Source organism: Vicugna pacos, chromosome 10 (genome assembly GCF_048564905.1).
Source record: "Vicugna pacos chromosome 10, VicPac4, whole genome shotgun sequence".
In the NCBI taxonomy this organism is placed as follows: domain Eukaryota; kingdom Metazoa; phylum Chordata; class Mammalia; order Artiodactyla; family Camelidae; genus Vicugna; species Vicugna pacos.
Window position 1 is genome coordinate 45,974,380 of NC_132996.1, and position 25,104 is coordinate 45,999,483.

Sequence of the window (25,104 nt, forward strand, 5' to 3'; positions counted from 1 at the left end):
CCATTCACTTAGCCATTTTTAAAAGCCTACATTTAACTCGCTTCAACTCTGATTTTATTTTATTTTTCACCTGGGTTCTTAAAACACATTGTTCCTGATTCCTTTAAAATACAAAAGGACTTATTTTGATTATGAACTTCAAATAAGTATGCAGAGCAAACCAAAATGGAGGTTACTGAGTTCAATCCCCAGTCCCTCCATTAAATAAATAAATGAATAAACCTAATTACCTCCTCCCCCACAAAATAAATAAATAAAAAAATTTTTTTTAAATGGAGGTCACAACAGGTGGAAAGAAATTCTCCACCATGCAAACTGTTAAATTGGAAATGTGAGATGGCGCTGACAAGTTCAGAAACATGCTTAAAGTTAAAGGTGAGACCGGGAAGATGTTTCATATCCTCACCCCATCTCTAAAGATCACCTGCAAATGTCCAAGGAGACAGTTTTCCGCTCGATCACGCTGAGGTTGTCAGGACCCTGCAATGCCTTGGATTATTCTGTATGGTTGTGTTACCCACACAGCAGCCTTGTTATCGCGGGATAACACTGTAATTAACCTCTGTCACTGCAGCATTCATGGTCATAACAATTGTGGCAAAAAAGTCCTATGGAAGTAGCATTTTTAGTTCTGGCTTTCAAAAATAACTTCAGCAATCACACTTCTGAAAAGATCGAGTTTGTTTCCCCTCTAAAAGCATGATTCCCTCTGCACAAGGGCCACAGAACCAAGCCATCTGAGTGCCCCCTTAGAAACAGTAGACTCTCTCTGCTGTGAGAGCATCCAACGAGAACAGAAGAAACACACACAGATATTTCTCAAACTAATACTTACAGCTCCTCTAGAAAAGGGAAGTTCTTAAAAGCGTCTTCTGGTAAGTGAGTAATGTTGTTCATACTGATATCCCTGGAAAACATAAAGTTAAGAAGATTGTTAACTTAAAGCACTTAATTCAACAGAAAAATAATTAGGCGCTGAAATTTTGTAAAGCAAGAAAAATGGGCATAGAAGACAGACATAGGAATAGTCATAATTTAGCTTCAGGAGGCAATGCTCAGAAAGCAAAAAAGTCGAATCTTTTATTATAAATTATGCCTCATAATTTATAATGTACCCGGACCCTGGGTTTTTGCCCTTTAAGTATTCTTGGGAAAAAAGTCTCGAATGACCTACAGTGAGGGAGCCAGTGCGGCTTTTCAGTGCCTCTGGTATTCGAAGTTCCTGATAAAAATAACAAATGGATACCCAGCACTCGATAAAAAGAAATTTGCAGGGATGGGTGGCTTCTTAAGCCACTGTCAGCGACAATAAAGCAGGTCCTAACTGTGCCCCAGTTGTATTTTCTGCAAAACCTATAAAAGTCCTCCAGGTAATAGCTGCAAGTAGATTTCATTTTTAGAAATGAACAGATGCAGGCTACAGACAAGCGCATACATGACAGGTATGTGGTCCATTTCCAGTTTTTCCTTAAAGAGGCAGCAGAGAGGAGGGTACTGACCCGAGGATTCAACTTGACAATTAACTAGTTCCAACAGCTGAAAAAATACTTTATTAACATTTCCTTCTTCCCTGGCAGCTGCCTTTTGAATTGGCCTCCTCCTTCCATACTCCATGCTACCTGTGAGAGACAGGTTCAGGCAGCCTCCCAGGTGAAGCGACAGTCCCATCGTGCACTGGGTCGATTGCCTCACTCAGGTGCCTCTGCCTCTTCTCTGGTGGTAAATTCTGTGGCTCAGCCAGCAGGCCTCTCCTTTTTAGAAACCACCAGGAAAATGCACACCTGTGACCTTCCCATGACTAGATGAGACATACTGGTCTGAGGAGGTGGACGAGAAATCAAGCACACGAAAACCAGCTGGCAACACGAACGCTGTTCACTACTTCGGCTGGGTAAAAATTTCCTCTAAAGGAGAAGGTGAGTCCCTTTTCCCACCTTTACTCTCACTAAAATTCAAAAATGAGGGAGCAGGGGTAGAGTTCAGTGGTAGAATGTGTGCTTAGCATACACGAGGTCCTGGGTTCAATCCCCCAGTACCTCTATTAAAACAAAATAAAATAAAATAAAATAAAATAAAATAAAATAAAATAAAATAAAATAAAATAAAATAAAAAATTAGAAATGGAATTTGCAGCCCTTCTTGCTAGTCTGTCCCAAGGCAGGTTTGGAACACGTCCTGGCTTGGGAATAATCATAACTGCAGTAGCACCAGCAGCAGTTAAATGTGGGGAATACTGATCATGTGATAAGACTGCACATCAAATCTCACTTTACAAATCAGGAAACTGAGGCTTACTGGGGCAAAATAACCTCCCTGAGGCCACCTCACAAGTGGTGTAACAGGAAATGTGAGCTCCAGAGTCCAAGATCCTAACTGCAAACTTGGAGTCCTTCTGAAGTGCCATTTGAATCCTGCTTTTTAACTCCAGTGGTAGTCCAGACATACAGCAAACCTTCCGTCCTACCAAGGTTAAAAAGAGGGAGGGAAATTTAACAAAAAAAAAAAAAAAAGGAGGCGGGAGACAGCCCCCAAGACTTTGGCACAATCATCAATGAATTTCAGGAAGAGCACTTCTGCTAGACAATTTTAAAAAAAATGAACTATAAATAAATTCAGCAATTGAGGAACCAAAGTTCATATAAATTTCTCAGAGCCTGAAATTTCTCTGGAGATGACTCCTATGACCATAGAGATTCACGTGCATTTAAAAATTGTGTATCATTGAAAACAACTTAAGTGCTACTAAGGATAACTTATAGAAAGATTAATACATACTCCTCAAGGAATGATCATTTTTAAACACCGTCTTGGAGACTACTTCAGTTACCTAAAGTTATTCTTGGGGAACGGGAGGTGGAACTCTTGATTTTTCATAAACCCCGGAGCAAGATACTAGAGAAATAGCACCAGAATAGGAGCCAGAAGGAGCACTGTTTAATCCAGGGTCTCAGTTTGCTCACCTGTAAAATGAGGGAGTTGAACTGATTGACTGGGGGCTTCCTGACCAGATATTACACACTTCTGTGACTCACCTTTTTTCTTTTTTTTTTTTTTGTAGTTTTCATGGAGGGGCTTATCCTCCGAAATGAAAACACATGAGGTTCATTTTATGGAAAAAGCATGTTTCTGAAACATTTACCATTACACAAAACTTATAGACTATATATTAGTTTGCCATTATAAAACTCGAGTCACTCCCCCTGGAAACACATTTGCCCTGAACCAATAAAATCACTCTTAAGAAAACAGCAAACTTTTAATCACATTGAAAAGCAAACGATAATTTGAGTCAGCAGTGATTCTGTAAAATATCACACAACTGTGATGCTCTGTAGACATTCCAGTAAAGCAGAAAGGAGGACAACCATAATTTATTACTCTAAAAAGAAGGCACAGCATACCGTTTCCTCTACCTGAATTCAGGTGAGTCTTGCAGCAACAGAAAAACTAACTGCCCCACCAGGAAAAGACACATAATTATGGGAGAATTTTCACCGTGCTCGTCTCTGCATTCCAATTTTTTTAAATGCATACACCTCTATCACTCACTTTTTCCCCCTCAGAGTAACAAGACATAACAGGCAGTTTTGCTGTGAGCTAGAAAAGCAATTAGTGGCACTCCATATTTACAAACCAGTACGTGTTAAACACATGGTGAGGTTTTGTTTCAAAGCTTCAGATTCAGAGGGAACACTCACTTCCAAACTGTTCTGAATTTCTAAGACGAAGAGAAGTTCTATGTTTATAGGTGTTTTCCTTCATATTTTCTGGGCCTCAGTTGCCAAAGATTTGTGAATAAGGAAGAGGAAAAAATAAAAATAAAAGAAAGAAAGGGAGGGGGGACCAGCAAGATGTTATCTCCGGAGAAGCTCTGGAAACATGTGGTTACAGCATATAAGGTGGGTGGGTACTCATTTAAACTAATGAGGGCTAATGGTGATAAACAACCTACAGGCAGCCTTAAGAGCAGACTCCAGCCCTGACATCACCAACTTAGGCAAGAGAACCTAAAGGCTGGACAAGGATGCTGGGAGTGAGTTAACACCCAAACGGAAGCCCTAAGCCAATAATTACAAGTATATTGAGCTCATCAGCCATATAAATTATTAAAACACCTAAGTCAAAGAGAGTTGGAGAGACATTTTTCAGCTCGAAGAGAACACCTCTGGGTCACTGCCTTGACATTCATTATGAGCAACACAATCTTGCCAGGAACATCTGTAATTAAACCCAGAGATCTGCTATCCTGGGTTCCTATGAAGAAAGTAAATATAACACAGAAAACAAAATCATCACACAAGGTCAGAGCACCACTGACTCAGAAATATCTCTGAAGAGTAATTTCAAGAGAACTGATGGCCTTACGTGGGGCTGGCTGGGCGTGGTTGGTAGGACCAGGCTTGGGAGACCAAGGCTCACGCGTGGATTCACCATCACGAGCTGTGTGATCTGGGGCAAGCTGCTCATCTTTTCTGAGCGCTGGCTTCTCCACTTGCAAAAATTGAAGCAGTAATAACTAAGCCCTGTAGAATGTGGTGAAGATCAGAAGTTGTCAAGTCGCAGAGAAGATGCTAAATAAGGAACAGGTGTCAGCTTATCCTCCTTGCTGCTCCTGGAAGCTGCCTGAATCCAGGGGACTGAGAGCCAGAGCCCGAGAATCTCACCGCCTATGGTGGCCTTCCTTCCCAGAAAAGAATCCACTCCTACACGAGAGAAATACTAAATGGTGCAGACAGCCTAGACCCTAGAGGTGTTTCTCACCGCAAAACTGGACTCGAAACTCCAGAACTGTGGGAGTCGAAGATGTCAAGATAGAGGCGCAACTTGAGATGAAATACTTTGTTTTAAAAGAAAAAAGTTCAGGCCCAGTTGTTGACAGTCAAAAAAGGAAGGAAGGAAAGAAAGAGGGAAGGAGGAAGAAATAAATTACATTCTTATAGGAAACTTTTAGAAGGACCGGGAAGACAAGAGCCATTTTCAAAAAGATCACGGTGACTTCAAGCACTTAAGTGACAAAGCAGGGGACAGAATCCAGAGCTTTTACTCAGCGGTGGGGGGGGGGTGCCTGAATGCATCTTTTCTATGCATACTGGTTCTGTAACGGATTTCTCTATGGTTAGATCTCTGAAGGGACACCAGCTGGAACAGGGCACACACCCACACCTGCATATCACACCTACACAATGCAGTGCCCCCCCAATTTTTACAACAGAGATGGAAAATGCAAAAGCACACCCCGCTACTAGGAAAATAAAGGGGAACGCCCCAACTCCAGCAGTCACTGATTTCAAAATTAAAATCGAAAGGGTGCAATTGTTTAATTGAAACTGCTAAGTCTCCCCAGTGGTTAAACTATCATCTTTTTTTTTTTTTTGGCCGTCATAAAATTCACCAACGCTAAAGATCTACAGAGTGAAGAGGAACATCATGTTTCAACAAGGTACCTTTTAAAATCCCTGTAAAATGCTCCCAAAGCGAGCCTAACCTGTTTGCTGACGGCCCAGCGTGTACCCCGTGGTCTCCGCCACTGTGTGCTTGCCCGTCTGGGCCTTTTGCCAGGGAATTATTAAATTTTAAATATACTGTGATTGACCCAGTGTGATCCAAATTTGAATAAATCCTCCTATGTGTGTTAGATAAAACTGCACTGCTGTTGCCATGATGTTGATAATAACTCAAATATTACCCAGCATTCTGAACAGTCGATAAATTAGTAAATTACAGCCAGGTTCTACAGAACACGGCGTCCTCTAATACGTTCTCTAGAAAATGCTGGTGATGTCTTTAAACTCAACAGACACAGATTAATAATGATTAAGGACTAATATTATTCCAATGACTCTTCCAGGGTCTTGTCATCCACCAAAAATTTTCAGGCCGATCTCCAACGAACAGATGTCTATGGTATGAACAAAGACAAAAAAACTAACGCTGAATTTGAAAAATGCCACTGTGGAACCAGTTGGAAGGGAAGTACCCTCTCATTCACAAGTAGTGTAGACATATATATATTACCAAAGTTCTAGTCAAAGCTTGTGAAGAGTTTAATTTCCTTTTTCACGGGATTCTGTATCTTCGGGCAAGTGATTTCAAGGAGGTCATTACAGATTCTCTTTCTGTGTGTGGTATATATTTTTACAAATATGAACTCCTACAGTTCTGAACATACTTATCTCTTGACACCTAAGAGGCTTCATCTGCAAAATGGAAAAAATAATTCTTTGAAAATATCTTTTAATAAAAGCATTACGTATTTAATCTATCTCCATGATATTTTTAGCAGGCCATATATCATGGGATGGGGACGTCTTTGCATCTGGAAGCCACCAAGCCAAAAGGAAAAGAGGTTAATTAAGGATTTTCCTTTTCAAGAGACAAGGAGACATACTGTCATCTATTTAACAAATATGTACAAAGCACCCTTTATCCACACAGGTGCAAGGCACTGCGCGAGGATGGTGAAACTTTTGTATCAAGAGGTATGTTCACAGTTCTTTTTTCCTTTACTTTTTATAAATTAAAATCCATCAGTCCACTCTATTCTTAATTTGCTATTACTGCTTAAGACATTATTGCACCATTCAATTAAATTTAACCTTTCTAAAATGCATGATTGCAGTTGGAAAGAATTAAGAACAGCTCCACGTATGTGAAGACACTGCTCTTTATTTATGCTGCAGAAATGGGGCCAAAACCATAAGGATGCCATTTTAGTTAGATTTTGCTCCAGAGAGATTTTTTTCTAACCGTACGTGCTTTAGCACTGCTAGATGGACACCCTTCTGATGCCGGGTGCAACATTTCTACTACTGTTTCAGGCAACAGGATAAATTGTTGTTCTCTACATTATCTGGCATCTTCTCTCTGGTGTTTCAAACACAAATGCTCAGCGCTTCCCAGGGGAAAGAATCCAAAACTTGATTCTCTGAGCCTTGCAATCCTTAAGAGAGGAGCTGGACAACGGTACTGACACTTAAAAATAAAGGCTAATTACTGCAGAGAAGTAAAGCTACCCTGTAAAGTCGTTATCTGTTTAAGGTACTTGAACATCCTAGAAATCTTCCTAACAACACAGGAAGGCTAGAGAAAATGCCTGTGGCAAATCTTAAAAAATAGTAAAAATACAATAAAAAGTTTGAGCCATCGGTGATTCAGAGAAGAATGTTTAATTCATTTTATGATCATCTACTTTCATGGATTAAAATCTCTGCTTTGGGAACTTTTAGCATTCTTCCATTAAAGACTTTCAAAGCTATACTGCCATGGGAGAAAGACTGGCTATGAAGGGGAGCAAGAGAACTTTTTGGCTGCACAGAAATGATCTACATCTTCATTTTGATGGTGGTTACATGATTGTACATTTTTTATCCAAACTCTTAGAGGGGGAGGGAAATAGCTCAGTGGTAGAGCACATGCTTAGCATCCGTGAGGTCCTGGGTTCAATCCCCAGTATCTCCATTAAAAAAAAAAACAACTCTTAGAACTGTATATTAAAAAATATGTATTTTACTATATGTGAATTAAACCTCAAAACATATGTTGGCCTTTTATAAATAAGTGCACATATGATTTTACCTCTCTGCATTTCTCCCACAGGAAAAAATAATTTATCCTGTGGCTGGAGGTCCTCTTTCCTAGCCCTACCCAAAATCAAAGAATGTGATGCACAGCACTGGCTCGAGAGACAAACGACCTGCAGTTTTGGGTTTTTTATGCCTTTTTGGTGTTTTTCTTGGTGTGTGTGTGGTTTTTCCAGCCTCTGCTATCCACCTGCAGGACCTTGAGCCAAGCCTCTTCATTCTGTCTTTATTGAGCACCTCTTAGGTTTGCGGCTGTGTGCTAGGTACCTGGTATATAAAGACAAGTAAGACACAGAGTTTACCCTAAGAGTGTTCTGAAGCAGCAGCAGGTGAGGCAATCACAAAGCAACAAGTAAATGCTGTGATACGTGTGGCATAGCAAGAGAAGACGGTCAGCCGAACCTGGAGCCGGAAAGAGGTTCCACAGGCAGGGCTGTGGTACCCAGGTGCAAAGGACAGATGTTACTTTATTGAGAGCTGCTATTTTAATCTGTTGTCTCACTCGTTAGGCTGGCACTGTTTCCCAGCAGAGATGCGATGGCATGTTGAGCCGGTTAATTTTTCATTATTCAAGACAGCCTCACTCACTACAGGGTGCCTGGCATCCCTGGTCCCCTGGTGCACCAATCAGTGCAGCCAAAAACATTCCCCAAACACTTCCAACCTCCTTGTAGGAAGTTGGCAGCACAGAGAAGGACATGAAATCTTATTTAGCTGGTGACAAATGGCAGTTTTGAAAAAGAAATATAATGAAGCGTTAATATCAAAGTTCAGCACATCACATAGAAAAAGAATAAATACTGTTTCACGACAATTACTTGCAGTTCATATATCCGTGATGTAAAACATCATTGCCACTGGGTTCGTAAGGAAAAAAAATTGAAGCCTCTGAATCAGACCCCTTGTTTGTTTGTTAAGTGAGATCAAACCAGTGGTCAAAGAGATGAAACCAAGAGATATAACAGGAATTGGAGCATCGCGAGCAGTATGGCTGTAACTGGCAAGAGAAGCCACCAAAACAAGCAGGAAGTGCATCCTCAAAGGCCTTGAGTCTGACTTCTAGAAATCACAGACTTTATTCTAAAAGCAGGGAAGGCTGCCAGAGGACGTGTAGGCGTGTCACGTTTGCTGTAGAAAGATCATTCTGGCCGCCATCTATGACGATGGAAAGGAAGGCAAGTTAGGAAGAAGAAACCCCAGCTCCCCTGGAACTCAGCTTCCCTGGCTGGAAAGTATTCCGTACTTGCTAACTCCTGAGGTCCTTCCCAAATCCATCATCATGACTCCTACTTTGGCATTCCTGCCCCTGCACATTCCATGCATAATTAGTAGAAAATAAGGAACCTCGAGATTCACGTTTTTCGTGTACTACACGCTTGTGTTAGCAAGTGTGTGAATGAGACAGACTTAAACATACCACAGGCCCCTCAGAATTACAAGCGTTCAGCAATTAAGAAAGACGCATGACTTCATTTCCAAAGGTAATATCGTAATTGTTTACACTCTTGGTGAAGCAATACAGCCGAGGAAACACTTAAGGGTGTGTTCTTCAAGGAGAAGCTAACTCAACAAGGCAGAAAAGAGACAGAGCAAAACTCGGGCTTGTAAATACCACACCACAATGGAAGTCACATGTGACTGAAATTACGCATCCTGAAAAGGGTAACTTTAAAAAACAAAACTAGTTAGGCGAATTCAGATTTCTCTGATGTTGAAAGAATTACGTTGTGGGGGCTTATTTGTTTTTTCGGGGCTTGTCTTGGGAGCTTGTTTTGGTTTTTTTTTTCTCTTTTTAAACAGAGCCTGTTTCCAAGTGTGAGATGTGCTCTAAAGAGGAAAATATAAAATGCTCTAAATCTGGAGCAGAGTTTACTAACTGGCAAAGAGAAATGAATACCAAAAACTACAAAAAGAACATTACTTTCCTTTCCATAGTTTGACGAGGGTCCCCCTGGCATCTGGCATCACATGGAACAGACAAGGGTTAAACTATAATTTTCCTTGTTTTCTCGCTACTTCATGGGTGTTCTCAGGCATTCTTTGGGTGTCAACAGCTGTTCTGGTAACCCTAACGATGACAAAACAGTGCTCATTACCAGCCAAGGCACACAGACAAAATGCTGTTTCAATAGTGCATTTAGCATCAGCAAGAAGTATTGTAAGGGTTGTCTCTTCGGGGCCGATTGGAAACATTCAATGACTTCATCCTCGCAGACAAAATGCACTATTCATAAAGAAATCAATCCCACGGCATTTATTATGGTAAATATTCTAATTAACTAAACGGCTTATGTTTTATTATGGCTACACTTATTAACACCACTGATGGGAAAACATGACTTCATGGTCCCTGCCTTCAAACACGTACACCCACCCATGAAAACTGTTGTTTAGATGCGTTTTTTTTTTTTAAACTTCGGCTCAACCAATTAATGGGTTGTGAAATCATTTTAATGGGTCATAGCCAACTTTTTTTTTCCCCTTAATTGGAACAGGGAGGAACAGAGAATAAAATAGAAGAATATCAGAATTCATCAAATGTAATAAAGGTAAGTATTTTTTCAGGGAATTCTGCGTCAGCACATATGGGCTCCTGTCTTCCTGATTGCAAAGTCTCAACTTTAGATACATCGTTTAGTTTCAGGTTCATACGTATTGTCTGAAATAATAATGAGAACCATGAGTTCAAGGACTCAGCTATTCAAGCCAAATATTTTTATTCTTCCATCCAAAGGGAGCCAAAACTACGGCCACTTCCCTAGCACCACCAGGTTGGCATAATGGATTTAGTAACCTTTAAAGTCTTCCTTCATCTGTGTCCACACCCCAGTATTTTCATATTTTAGTGACATCGGTTTTGTAAAACTGACAGTAGCAGTATGAGAGAATGTCACAAGGGGCTACCCTGAGATATTTTTATTAAAAGAAAAAAAAAGAGAGAGACATACACACACACATTTAACAGGATTTACTACACTATTACTTTCCCACTGTTTCAGCAGAACGGTCGATCAATCAGCTGAGTTTGCTAAATTTCTACTGGGCTACTCTGGACTCTGTCACGATTTCTAGAAGTATATGGTAATGGCATGACAAATTTTCACGTATGTGCACAAAATGTTTAGAAGTAACCTGACAAAAACATCCTTCAATAATGTAATGATTTAAAGATTAAACCCAAAAAAGACCAAAAAAAAAAAAACACCCTACATGCAAGTAAATCCCTTCTAATGTCCCTAAGTCCAAAAGGGTCCCCCCAGTCCACGCAGTGTGCACATCCAGTAGTCATCCTATGCAAGGGGAGCCCCAGTTTCCAAGACCCTGAGGCACTGACCTCATTATGTTGAGGCCAGAGGAAAATTTCAAATGATGAGGCCATCTATACCCTGCAGGCCAGCTGCCAACGGGCAAGGCCTTGAACCCCAGGGCAGGTGCTCCAGGAGTGCACCGTCCCTGTAATGCAGGCCTTGTGGGGCAACTGTTTCCCTTCAAGCCTGGAGGCCTGCCTGCAACACCCCCACCGACACACACACCACACACGCTCCCCCTTCTCCCCTCTGATGACCATTTTTAAAAAGGCTTATAAAACATATTCTATCCTTAAAGGAATGACTCAAAATTGTAACTGGGCTGACTTAATCATTTCTGTTGATTATTAGAGAACAGACATTGATAATGACAGGTTTATAAAAAGTCATTCAAGATATTCCCTTGGGAATGACTTGCAACTCATTAAACTCACTAATGATTTGTTCAATATAGAAGAAGCTAGACAATCAGATCTGAGATGATCCTGGATCTTTGAGACAAAGATTCTCAAATCTCGTTTTGTAATACTTCTGGACAGCTCCATTTGTGACAAGTCTCTGAGTTATAAAAAAGTCCAGGACACAAAAAACTTCAATTTCCTTTTAATTTTTGCAATCATTATGGGTCATATGGTCCTTTGTTTCTTACCCTGGACAGAAAACAATGGGCTACCCTGAAATCTGTTTATTAAGAAGAGCAAGAGCAAGAGAGAGAGAGACAGACACATGTACACGCTAGAACTCCAAAAACATATTCAGAGTTACTGCTTTAGAGTGTTCATCTAAGAAAATCTCTCAATTCTGCACCTGATGTTGTGTTGAAGCAGTTTTGTTACTAAATTAGAAAGCAGAAAATAAAATAATGTCTTGGAAAATAAGTTCCTATAAGGAGGAGATTTTATTCCCCCAACCTCCAGTGAAATCATGTACACACTTTTGATTCATTTGTGCATGCGTGCACACACACACACACACAGAGTCCATAAAGATCTTGACCGTAATTGAAGAAAGTAGGATTAGGAGACCAACTCAGTTACCAACAAGGAGGAGGACGGCACACTCCAGGCTGCCTTGGACAACCCCAGTTTACGCCCCTTGTCTCAGCATAATTATTAGGAGGGCTCCTTTCCACTTTCAAAGGTATGGACATTTGGATGATAAATTAAATCATCATCGCACTCACAGCAGCAGGTACGACTGAACAGTGTTGGGTGAGTTGTGATGGGAGAAAGTGGGAACCTTGCTCTGGATTTCCTTGGAGAGGGCTTAGATAAAAGGGCAATTCCTCATCTGTATAAAATTACGACGATAATAATAATATGGAAAACATTTATCAAGCAAGCATCCGTAGCGTTTGTAAATAGCACTTTGATCAATTTCCTGCTCCTCCACCTACGCCTTATGCTCCATTAAGACAAGGTCTGGGTTTTGTTCACTACAACCCAAGCCTCTAGCACAGTGTGTGGCCACAGTTGAATGAATGATATGCCAGACACTGTGTTAAATGCTTTAGCAGTCATGTTGCAAATACTTACTATTTCAAAAAAAAAAAAATTTTTTTAAAGGCGTAATTTCCCAACCATCTAAAGATAGTCAAAGACATGGCTGCAAGAGAAAAGAAAGGAGGAGCATATAAAATAGCCCCATCCTTACAAGTGACACCAGACCTCCTTCTAGGACAGACAGCAAGGGCACAACTTCTCTTACAGATAGCAAAGAGCATTAATGACAGGTTTCCTCCCAAAGTCTATTGCTATAACCAAATAATAACCCTGCATGCAAACACATTTGGGGAAAGGCAAGAAAGAGAGCAAAGCTTTCATTTAAACACAAGTTCCTGGGTTTAAAAATAGCTTGGGAGGAATGATGTAAAATTGGATTTCAGCAAAACTAATTTTTCTTCCTCAAAATTTCAAAATACAGGCTTTGTCCTATAAATAACATCGACAGAACCACTGAACTAGAAAGCATGGTGGTTAAAAGTTCCTCCCAGAAGCCTGACCAAGAGCCCTGGGTTTGAACGCAGCTCTGCTTGCTCGCCAGCTGTATAACCCTGGGCAAGCCTCTTAATGTCTCTGTGCCTCAGTCTCTTACAGAGTAAACGGGGACCATACTTCTGACCTCAGAACGTCACTGTGAGGATGAGAGGATGCAAGTGCCAGCCAGCGCCCAGCACAGCACCTAGCCCATAGCAAACCCTCAGTCAGCTGTCTACTATTTTTACTGTTATCATCACCCCCGTCACCACCTAATCAAACCATCTCGTCTGAATAATAAGGTAACTGAGACCTGGAGGGGCGAACTGATCCAAGAACCAAGATCAGAATCAAAACGATACATCCCAGTTCACGGTTTTTCTACGACCCTAAACTAGAGCATGTGGCAGGAACGTTTTAGCAATAGGCTTTGGAACTTGGGAAAATAACTTCCCCAGAAGCAATACGTGAAATGGTGCTAAGACTCTGAAGTCAGTGGGTGAGAGCTGGCCGAGCCCCTCAACTGTATGTGGCTCAACTAACGGACTTCTGCTAGAACCAACACTTTGAAAGAAACAAACCAATACTACCTGTACTTAACCAAGTAAATGCGTAAGTCTCTTCTGCTTATTAAGAACACAGGTGCTTGAAGAAGGATGAAGTTTAAATGAGGCAAAATTGTAAAACAGAGTTTTGGATGCCTTTAAAAGGTGCTGATGTATTGATGGTAGGTGGTATGTTCAGCTTTACTTAGAGAACTCACAGCTTTTGTGGTTGTTGTTCAACAAATCTTTATTGGCTTGATAAGTAAAACATCCCCTCTGGTCTGGGGGGTCGGGGGGACAGCGGTGGGGAGGAAACAGCTGTATGTGAGCCAGGTAAAAAGGGAGAGAGAGGGTGGGGCTTCTGATGCTAAAGGCACAGCCTGTGTGAAGGACAGAGCCTTTCAGGAAACCGCAAGGAGACTGGCCTGGCTGGGATGCGGAGTTCACAGGTCGGAGGCAAACCCAGAAGGATAACACAGGCTCCCATTACAGAGAGCACTGAATGTCTGTATAATGATGGATTTGAGGACAGAAATGAGAAGCTGTGGCAAATTTTTTTTAAGGAACATGAAGAAGGCTGCTTTACAAAGAAATTCTGGTGGATGGGCACGATTTTTATGTTCCCTGCACCTTCACAACCACCTTCACTGAACTCGCACATTGGCCCTCTGCTCCCGGCCCCCACCGAGGGACGTCAGACGCAGCAGCTCCAGGAGACGGCTCGCCATGCATGTGGTAGGAATGTGATGAGGTTATGATTCACGAAGCTGCACAGTGTTCCCTTCATCAGAGCCCCTGAGAAGAAGCTCTCTGTGACCTCAATTCCAAGAACAGCTGTGTTTCTCCTGCACAACGTGTCCTTTTTCTCTTACAGACAATACAGAATCACAGAAGTGGACTCTCCGTTCAACTGTAGCCTCCTCCCCTTCACAAATGTATATATATTAGGTGGGCAGCTTCAGTAATTGCTGTCTTCAGTTGATCTTTTCTGGTCCTAACTTGGGGGTGGGAGGCAGTCCCAGTCTTTTGAGCCACTTATTTTGTATTTTTTGCTTTTTTGTGTGTATGCTATCTTGAATTCTTTTTGGAATGAGGAGCAACACATGAGAATTTGGTGAGCACTCCCTAGATGCCTGGCATGCAGAAGCCAATAGAGGCACAAGCCCGTTTTGGAGGTGTTATCAAAGGGGGATTGCAGAAGCAAGAAGGTTGAGGTGGAGAGATACTACAGCACAGAGGCCAGAGGGGAAAGGCAGAGAAGAGCCCCCCAGCTCAGAGGCAGAACCAGCAGCAGATGGTGATTAGGGGGTGGGAAAAAGTAAAGGTGAACCTCAAAGATGACGCCGTGGTGGTTTGGTCCACGGGTCTGGGAGAAGGATGCTGCCACCAGTTGGGGGCATCACAGGAGGGAAAGGTGTGTTGGCTCTGCTGGGTCCTGCGGTATCCTGTCTCGGACGGTAGTAAATTCCAGCCCAGAATCGAGGTATGATGTCAGGGAGGGGTGAAGGCCTGGAGGAATAGAAAGTCCAGAGTGGATGGCATCACCCAGAGAAGACGTGCAGAGATATAAAGAACATGGCTGAGAAAAAAAAAAGTTAGGATATAAGTCAATTTGAGGAACAGAAATAGGACAGGAGTGATCAGGAATGAGAGGGGCGGAGAATCTGAAGGTGAAGCTTCAAGGGGATCAAGTAACACGCAGTCAAACGCCGCCGCGTCATCGGGAAAGGCGTTAGCCACAGGGTTTGGTAATTAGATCATTTGTCAATAGGTTTATCACAGCATGAATCTCATAAATACTAACGATGACTAGAATTTTCCCCCCTTATTTTGGCTCCGGCAATAGAACAAAGAAAGGGAGAGCATTTCCTGATGTAACTGGGCAAGATTTAAAAGAGAAAAGGAAAAGAGACATAAGGTTTAAAGAGGATGTGTGTAAACATGTGGGAAAGACACTGCCTGAGGTGGAAATGGCTGGTCTGGGATGCTGGGGACCCACCGTGGGACTGTTCCTCCCGCTGGGACGGAGCGGGAAGAGGGTGGATCCCCCGGCAGGGAACAGGTGGGGCTCCTGGCCGACCACACCTGCTAAGGGCACAGTGGTGGGGACAGGGCCCCAGGGGTGTGGGACTACTTGGCATCTATTCCTTCTTCTCTAAGGCTGGGAGGTTTGATTCCGGGCTCACTCTCACACTGAACGTGTTCCCCTCACTCCCACCAGAGTACTCACTCCCACTCCATCACAACAGTAGTCTTTTTCCTAATGTGTTTTCCCAGCTCTTTCTCAGCTCCAGTAATTAATTCAAATACACCATCACTTAAGTGCCAATCAAAGCTCCATCGAGATCTGAGAAGAACAATAGTGTGCTTATATGCACAGTCTATTAATTTAAATTACCAGTTGAGTCACTACATGCCAACAATTAAGCAATCTCACACACACACACACACACTGCACTTCACATGAATAGAGCTAAACCAGAGATCTCGGAGGAGGAGTTGTCCTGGATGGCCAAGCTTCCCAGCTAGCTGAGGGTGTGCCCTCGGGGGAAACAAGGGCTGGAGGGGAGGGGGCACCAGCGTTCAAAGAACTTTAGATGATGATTTCTTTAAAATGTTCTTTGCATGTCTCTGCTTTCTAAAACAGCACAGATCAGATATAACTGAACTGTTTCAGGGGCCCCCGGGATGAGCATCCAGTGCTGTGAAGAACCACCAGACATAAAAGCAAATGCATTCCTCTAGCTCATCGCCATCCGCGTCTCTCCTTGGACCACTGCAGTCGCCTCTAGTCTGTTCTCCCTGCTTGCATGCTTCTCGAGAACCTCAACTCAACCTGCTAATCAACAGCCAAAGCAATCTCTTTAAAATTAAAAAAAAAAAACAACAACAGTTCATGCCACTCCTCTCCTTAGCACTCCACCTGCTCTCCGCTCTCCATCAGGGCCCTAGCCGACTTGTCCCCGCACTCCTCCCTGCATTTGCTTAAAAAAAAATCAGAACTTTTCTGGAAGACAACTGCAATTGAAGGCAACTGTACAGAGGAGTGGAGGCGACAGGAGACCAAGAGTGGGAAACTGGCTGCTGTTCTTTAGACAGGAGTGTCCCCCTATTCCCCCGCCTCCCCAGAAGGGCCGGATGGCCAAGTTCAAGAAGGAGGATCCTGCAGGAGCTCCCTATTTCTACTCTTCGGGATGATATAAACAGAGGAAAATGAAGAAAAACAGAAACTAGGGAAGAGTAACTGGCATGCATCAAAGGAGTTTCAGATGCACACAGCGCTTGCAGACGGCAGTAAGCATCTTCATCTCAGGGAATATCCAAGAGTACCATTCCGCAGAGCACGGGCAAGCCAACACTCTTGCTTAAGAACTTGCTCCATGTTGCTTGTGGTGCCAAATTTAAGCTCCCCTCTCCCTTCAAAGTTGAGATTCTCCATCAGCTAAGGCCACCTGCACCTTCTTTTTCTTCCCAAGCTTCTGCTATGGGCACGTGCTCTGACAACACCCTCCTCCCTCAGACCCCCTGTGCCCCATCCCCACTCCCTGCCTCGAAGGACGAAGCCTTCCCACTTTTGTTCACCTGCAACACTGCTCCTCAAAACACGGGGCCAGTGTGTAACCTGTTAGCAAAACACAGCTAGACCACAGAGATATTGAAAGCTCACCTCCTAGCAACCTGACAGAGTCATTTTATGACTCAAATCAAATCATAAGAACTTTGGGTTTCTATTTTTCCATTTTATTTTTCTAAAAAATGAATCGTGATTTTGTTTCACAAAAGTAGCGAGCCACATTGGATTAGAAATTTAAAAATAAAACGAAACAAAACTGGTCCATCATCCCAGATACTTGAAGGACCCCTGCGCAAGACCCCTCACGTGGGACGCCCCCTCCTCTCTTCTCCCACACCTTAATCTGATTTTCTTCGAGGTCGCCTATAAACTGTCCTCCCTGAGCAATCCCACTCAGTGTGGACCCTCTTTCCAAAGTCTGTCCCCATCATCATTTCAGCTGCTGGAAATTTTGTAAGGAACTGAAGAGAAAGGCAAAGTAAGTCACCAGCAAATTCCTGGCTCGAAGGAGCCCTGTTTTATTTGCTTTATGCTTCTCCGCACCCACTACACAAAGCAGCACCGTGTAGCGCTTCAACTTCGGGACCAAAACCAGCCTTCAAAACAGATTCCAGCTCCCAAGGGCCATTGCCAAGCGCTGGCCATGTGACCGAAGACGAGTCCCTTCACTCTTCCACGTTTCCGGTTTCCCTACTGGGATGCGAGGCGGGCATGGCACGCAGAGCCTTCCCGACTCTAAAATTAAATGCTGTCTGTCTGTTATTAGAAAGGCTCTCAGGTTCCTCACCGGCACATGGGAACCCGTCTGCCTGCCACGGGGCTGGGGAGGTAGGAGAGCAGTTTTACAACTACAGAGGCCTCTGTGAACTTGAGGATTATTATTATGACTCTGCAGATACCAGGTGCCCAGGCAGAATGCAGAGACTAAATACAGAGACTCCCTGCCGTCTGCTTCCAAAGCTGAAGGCTGGGATGGGGAGGCGTGCTGAAACTCTGACTACGGGAGCCACGGAAAATGCAGGCTCTGTGGGTGTGCAGAAGATGAGCCGGCAGGGGGCACAGAGAGCTCTCCTGGAGGTCAGGGGAGATGTAGATGAGAGAAGTAGGTATGGATGGAAAAGAGAGAAGGAAAGGAACAATGCCTAACTGTCTAATATATGCTCAGTGTTTCCCCTTGTGCCCCCTTTTAATGTTCATGACAACTCCGGCCTCACGTACCCAAAGTAAAAGACTATTTGGGGTCGAATCCTTTTCCATTAGGGTGAACTGGGAGGGAGAGTATATCACAAACTGTAACAGAAAAGAACACTGCTCATGCTCTAGGGCAGTTCAGTAAGAGAAGCCGCTGCCTTGTCCCTGGCGACCTCAGGCAGTGGCCAGAAGACCTGTCAGGGACACGAGGGAGCATTCCTCCCAGGACTTCGACTCCCAGATTCTGGTACCTTAAGTCAGCAAGAACCCAACCCTCCCCGTAAATCCCACACGACTCAGAGCCCAAAGCAGGGTTGCTGACTTTATTTTGACATGTGAGAACATCTATAAAACATCTAGTTTCAGGGGGGGGGCATTTAATACCAAAATAAACCAAAAGGACATAATCTTAGAATAAAAAAAGGTCCTTCAAGACGACTAAATAACTTATTTAAAAATCACCACATTACCCCGAGTTTTCATATTTCACCACGCAATCTGTCACATAGGCAGGTAGGAACCAACATCGCAGGTGACCTTTCTGACTCCATACGGTTTTTAAATTCAAAGATTATGATGCTACAACGAAATACAAACCCTTTTATTCTAAAGGATCAAATTCTAATAGCAGCATTATCCTTTCTAGATAACATTTTTGTTTTAGCAAGTGCCACTCCCACATTATAATCAACACTACATTCAGCAATAAAGAGTTGGCATTTAGTGCAGGCACTGTGGCAAGTGATTCACATGCCTTATCCTCACAACAACCATAAGAGGTAGATATCATTGCTATGCCCATTTTACAGAATGGGCAATGGACCTGCCCACAATTATCAAGCCAGGATCCAAAAACACAGGGCAGCCTGTCTTCAAAACTCTGTCTCCATAATCACTACATCCTTGTGCTTAAAACACACACACACACACACACACACACACACACACAACCCTGTATAGTTGATGTACAATTTGGTGTGTCTATAGCAAATTGTACATCAACTATAGTTCAATTAAAAAAAAGTCTAAACTAAACACACACACACACACACACACAACTGTCAGGCACAAACAAATTATTTTAAGAAATGTTCCCAAACCATTTTCTTATCCAGGAAATTTATCCTATAAGAATGGCTGTGTCCTTTGGTTTGATGGAAAGTAAAAACACTTGTGGGGTGGGGGTTATCCAGTGGTAGAGCGTAGGCTTGGCACGCACGTGGTCCTGGGTTTAGGCCCCAGTGCCTCCATTAAGGGGGGAAAAAAGTAGAGTCACTTAACATAATTAAAATGCTTACTGCATAGTTTTTCCACCATAGCTTTTCATCACATATGTGCAGGAAAAAAAAATATCTCAGGAAAGTAAATCAGAGCAGTCAAGATGTTTTCTGAGAGCCCTACCATCTCCCTAATTACAGTTTACAGCCTGGCAGTGAAAATCGCCAGTGGAGTGTTTGCCCTTGTCACAGGTGTTAACTTAATATTGTTTGTTCATAATGTTATCACGCAACTTTCACAGATTTGCAAGGAACTCCAAGTCGACATATCATGTGTTTGCAAACCTGTATGATGTGCCTCCTGCTTGGCTGTGCCCTGCGCCCAGGAGAAGAGGGGTGTTGAAAGGAGGTTGAGGGGGTGAAAGGCGGGTGACACTGGAAAACCTGGCACATATTTGCCTGTTTGGTTTGGCTCCTAAGTGGTTTTAATTTCAAATAATCCCCCCACCACTTTATGTTGATTCTTCTGTTGTTTCCACCCAATATTTAGACAGCAACACGAGCCATAAAAAAGTTGGGATGGGTCTAAAATTGGGGGAAGGACGGGAGGGCTGAAATGCCTGGGCCAGAGTGCAAACTGCCACTTATGTGGTGGAGCCGGGACAACCAATGTAAACATGTAAGTTAGTCCAAATATACACATGTTCATTTTTATTTTAAAACTGATTTTTGCATCTCAGTAATTTCTTCCTTAAAAATAGCCCAGGAACCCTACTGTTTTGACCAATTTTTTAAAATAAATTGCTATTTTGAAAAGAAATCATAACTATCCATGTGTGGTGGACGGAGAACGGACCCATGACACACTACTATTTTCTAGTGTCGAAAAAAGTTTCAAAGTAGTACCTCGGAGCAATTGTTCAAACCAATGTATCTCCATAATGCGCACTTTTTACAAAGCGCTTTATAAATTGTCAGATAAAATTTTTAAAAAGTGGCTCTTTTTACTGAAAGCCACCCAGTCAGGTATTTCCTGCAGGAAGAGGGATTAGATCTTTCCTTCCAGTCCTTGCCATGCTGGGCATGGGAAGAAGACGGTTCTAATTCTAATAGTCTTTATAGATTTTTACCTGAATCTTACTTAAAGGACTAGAGTTGTATGTGTGTGTGTGTTTATACTAAAACAAGCCACAGGGATGAACTAGCTCACGCTGCCTCCAATCTCACTCCCACCCCCAGAACTTGCACTGAGGAACAAACCTAAGGCCCCTTGTGGATACTTTCTTTTTCCAAAGCTATGCAACCAAAATCGACCAGAATCTAGGTCTCTGCCTTTCCCAAGTTCCTCCCAAATTAGTGACTAGTGTGTATTATATACAAGGATCAAAATCTAAAAACACACCAGATAGCAGAACAAATGCAAGTTCAGAAAGAACAGCTATGATTTCAAGAATGTACAGCAATGGTTCTCAATCAGGGTTGATTTTTATCCCCAGGAGACATTTAGTGATGTGTGGAGATATTTTTAGTTGTCACAACTGGAGAAATAGGGGTTCATGTAGTGAACAGAGGCCAGGAATGGTCCTAAACTATCTCCATCACACAGGACGGTCCCTGGGGTGGTTAATTTAATGTGTCAACTTGACTAGACCAGATATTTGGATAAATGTTACCCTGGATGTGTCCGTCAGGGTATTTCTGGATGAGATTAACATCCAAATCAGTAATGAGTAAAGCAGACTGCCCTCCCCAAGGCGGGTGGGCCTCACTCTATCTGTCACAGGCCTGAATAAAACAAAAAGGTGGAGTAAGGAGAAATTCACTCTCTTTCTCTGTCTTTAAGCTGAGACATGAGTCTTCTATTCTCCTACCTTCAGGCTCAGACTGGACTGGAATTTTACTGTCAGCCCTCTCAGGGCTCAGCCCTTCAAACCATCAGCTCTCCTGACAGCCAGGCCTTTGGGTGCACACCGAAGCCACACCCTCGGCTCCCCCGGGTCTCCAACTGCAAAGCTTGGGACTTTTCTCAACTTCCGTAACTGCAAGAGCCAATTCTTTATCATAAATCTCTCATGTATCTCCTACACATATCCTAATGAGTTCTGTTTCTTGGAAGAGCCCAGACCAATACAGGGCCCCCAACAAAGAATTATCCAGCCCAAAATGTCAATGCTGAGGTCGAAAAACCACGATGGACCAGAATACTGACATTTTCATAATGGAGATCTTACGTTATATATAACATAAAATTGGCCATGTTAACCATTTTTAAGTGTAAGTTCAGTACGTTCACACTGTCATTCAACCATCACCACCATCCATCCACAGAACTTTTTTCATCTTGCAAAACTGAAACTCTGTACCCATTAGATAATAATTACCCGATCTTCACTCCCTCCAGACCCTGGCAACCACCATTCTGTGTGTGTCTCTATGAATCTGACTACTCTGAGGACCTCACATAGAATGGAATCATACAGTATTTATCCTTTGTCACTGGCTTATTTCTCTTAGCAAAATGTCCTTGAAAGTTCATCCATGATGTAGCACGTGTCAGGATTTCCTTCTTTTTCAAGGCTGAATGATATCCCATTGTATTTAGGTCCCACGTTTTGCTTGTCCATTCGTCTATCAGAAGACACCTGGGTGACTTCTACTTTTTGACTATTGTGAACAATGCTGCTATAAACATATGTGTTCAAATCTCTCTTCAAGACCCTGCTTTCATGAAAACAAATATATGTATGTATATACATGACTGGGACATTGTGCTGTACACCAGAAACTGACACATTGTAACTGACTGTACTTCAATTAAAAAAAAAAAAGAAAGAAAGGGAAAAAAAGATGAATGGAAAACAAAACAAAACAAAACCCTGCTTTCAAAACTTTTGAGTATATAACTCAGAGTGGAATTGCCGGATCATATGGAAATTGTGTTGAAATTCTGAGGAACTGTCATACTGTTTTCCACAGTGGCTTCACCATTTTACATTTCTTCAGGTTTATTTTGAATTGGCAAGGCTCCCAATGCCTCAATTTTCCTTCTGTCTACCTCTCTCTGCACTATGTCCCTGCTCATAGCCCGGTGCTTTCACCAAGGAGGTAATCAGCCAATACTTTAAAAAGTGAAGCACCCTCAAAGAAACCTTAGGGGATGAGGTTTTAATATGAATAATTACTCTCTAATGTTCCTTGAAGTCCAATTTCTATAATGCATCTTAACCAGGGTCAAAGGGTGAGGAGAGGCACAGAGAATGTGGGAAGGAGTATACCTGTATGCCCAGGAGATGATACTTCTCCAAATCCATTCTGAAAGCCACCTCTGGCTCCAGTCTGTGAAACCTGGTAGATGTGATTCCCACATCATCTTGAGTTCTCTGTGTGCCACTTTCTGGGAGATAAAGGGCCTTCCTACTTTTGAGATCTCTTATTTACAGACACTTTATGGAGAAAGGTTCTGGTTTTGCATGGTACTGGGCTCCACCCTCTGCCTACTGAATCAGACATTCCAGGGGTGGAGCCCAGCTATCTGAGTTTTACTGACCCTCCTGCTGATTCACATGCACACACAAGTGGCACAATTTAGAACCACTACCTAGATCCTAATTTACACTCCAGATAGTATTTGAACTTTGCAACGACCTGGGGAGGCAGGGAAAGCTGGGATAGTGTCCCTTTTTAAAAATGGGGAAACTGAGGCCCAGAGCAGTCACCTGACTGACCTCAGGTGATACAGCTAAGGAAATGGAGAGTTAGAACAAACTAGTTTTGTATCAAGGAACGTGAGTTACATTACCGGTAATGTAATTAGTATCATGCCATGTGAAGAGGTAGAAAAAAACTGGAGATAGCCAAGTAGTCTCATTACACAGGTAAGGCAACTAGAACCTGGAGCGGGTTTTACACCTGGGCAAGACCACACAGCATCATCACGGGAAACTCACTGTCCATCAGACCATCCCCTCTGAGCAGTGAGCCTCTAACAGTTAACTAGCGCCTCAAACGGCGAGTCGCTTTTGATTCCCCTGAGATTCATGTGATCAGTTATTGGTTTGGGACCTACCAGGTATTTCACCAAAAAAAGCAGCACAGATAACTAACTAAACTCTTCTCATCATTAGACAAAAAGTCCTTTGATAAGACAACAGGAGCAACAGGACAAAAAGGTCGGGGAGACTGAGTGAGAGAGACCAAAGGAATGGATGGTAGACTGTAATCTGACCAAGGAAAGACATGAATAAATGATGAATAAATGATGGCGAGAAAGTAAAAGGACTCAGGGGCTTGGGGACTTGATGAGGTTGAAAAATCTGTGTAGTGGCAGTCACGGAGAAACTAGGCTAAATGTAATAATAACAATAATAGGTTATGGTCAAGAGGCGTTCAGCAGCTTGGGGTGTTGGCAAGGTCCAGGACATGGCCATGGGAGAACATGGCTACAATGGAGCTGAAACAAGGCTCGCCAGTGTGATGGAGAGGAATGAAAGGAGAGGCAAGGGTGCTGGAAGGAATACCGTGTGGGATAAGAGGACTTACGGGTAGTGTAGGGGTGGCAGAAATGAGAAGACCATGAGCTTAACCCCTAACTCTTCTTTGAAGGAGCCAAGAGAGAAGCCAGGTGATGACAGTGCAGTGAGGGGTCAGAACCGAAGGTCGTGCACCACAGAAGGAGCAGAGGCTGTAAGTGAAGGCGGAAGCCTGATGAGCTGCACACAGAAATGGGGCAGGGCGAGAACGCAATGCTGCTCTCCTGACGGTGTGGGAAGATGAGCAGCATCCGACCACAAGGCTGCAGGAAGCAGGGTCCTCAGGGGAGACCCAGGAAGAGGCTGAGGATGTAGGAGAGCGTATCAACCTGAGAAGGAGAATTAGAAAGAATATGGGGCAAGGGTTTGGGATGGAAAGGGGGAATGGGAAATCAAACCAGAGGAGAAGAGACATGCAGCCCAGCCCCAACACCACCTCTTCTGAGAAGTCTACAATCAAAGCAAAATTACTCTCCCCAAGAAATGAAAATGCCATCCCAAGATCCCAGTGGGCCCCAAACTGAACTTCAATGTTAAACAGTTTGTCCAAGAGAAACTTAATCCTATGTAGCTACCAAATAGGTTACCTACCTTGCCGTAAAGTTATGTTTTATTTTGCTGTACAATTTTGGAGACCTCGCCCTTCCTATTTAATGTAGAGATTTCTACAGAGTTCTTTAAAACCACCTAAGAAGCAATCATCTTCAGAACAGACCTGCAAAGTGTCAAGTGAGTCAAGTGTTATTACCACCTTGTTGCCAATAAAGAAACAGAAGTCAGGTGACTTTCCCAGGGTTACAGGGCAAGACAGAGTCAGGCCTGAGAAGACTCTTAAATGAATTACGACAGCAGTCCTCAAAGAGCAAGTCAGTATTCTGGGATATTCACTAATGGTGTACAAAGCAGGGAGGAACCATGCTGGTTCTGTCCTAAGCCAAGGAAGAAGAGAGGGCTGCAGAGGGAAGCCATCTATTCTCATTAAATTATCGCTGAAAACTCAACCCTCTGCTATTAGAAAATCTGGTAAGGAAAAAATGAATTAGGTAAGAAGCAAAGTTACTGGACTCTTATCCCTTGGCTTCAGATTTTAGTATGAGGAGTCACCTACAGCAAAAGAGGAAGGGAATTAGCATAGACCAAACATTTATTACCAAACCAAACTTGGGTCCACCTGCCCACCTTGC

General features: G+C 42.9%; 1 protein-coding gene across 1 annotated transcript in view; it reads right to left on the bottom strand.

Annotated features, from left to right (window-relative positions):
- Positions 1–25,104, bottom strand: part of LGR4 (leucine rich repeat containing G protein-coupled receptor 4) — a 91,011-nt gene that overhangs the window by 42,944 nt on the left and 22,963 nt on the right. The window contains exon 2 of the mRNA XM_072969695.1: positions 836–907. Within this exon, the coding sequence (XP_072825796.1) occupies positions 836–907 (72 nt within the window). The remainder of the gene's footprint in view (positions 1–835; positions 908–25,104) is intronic.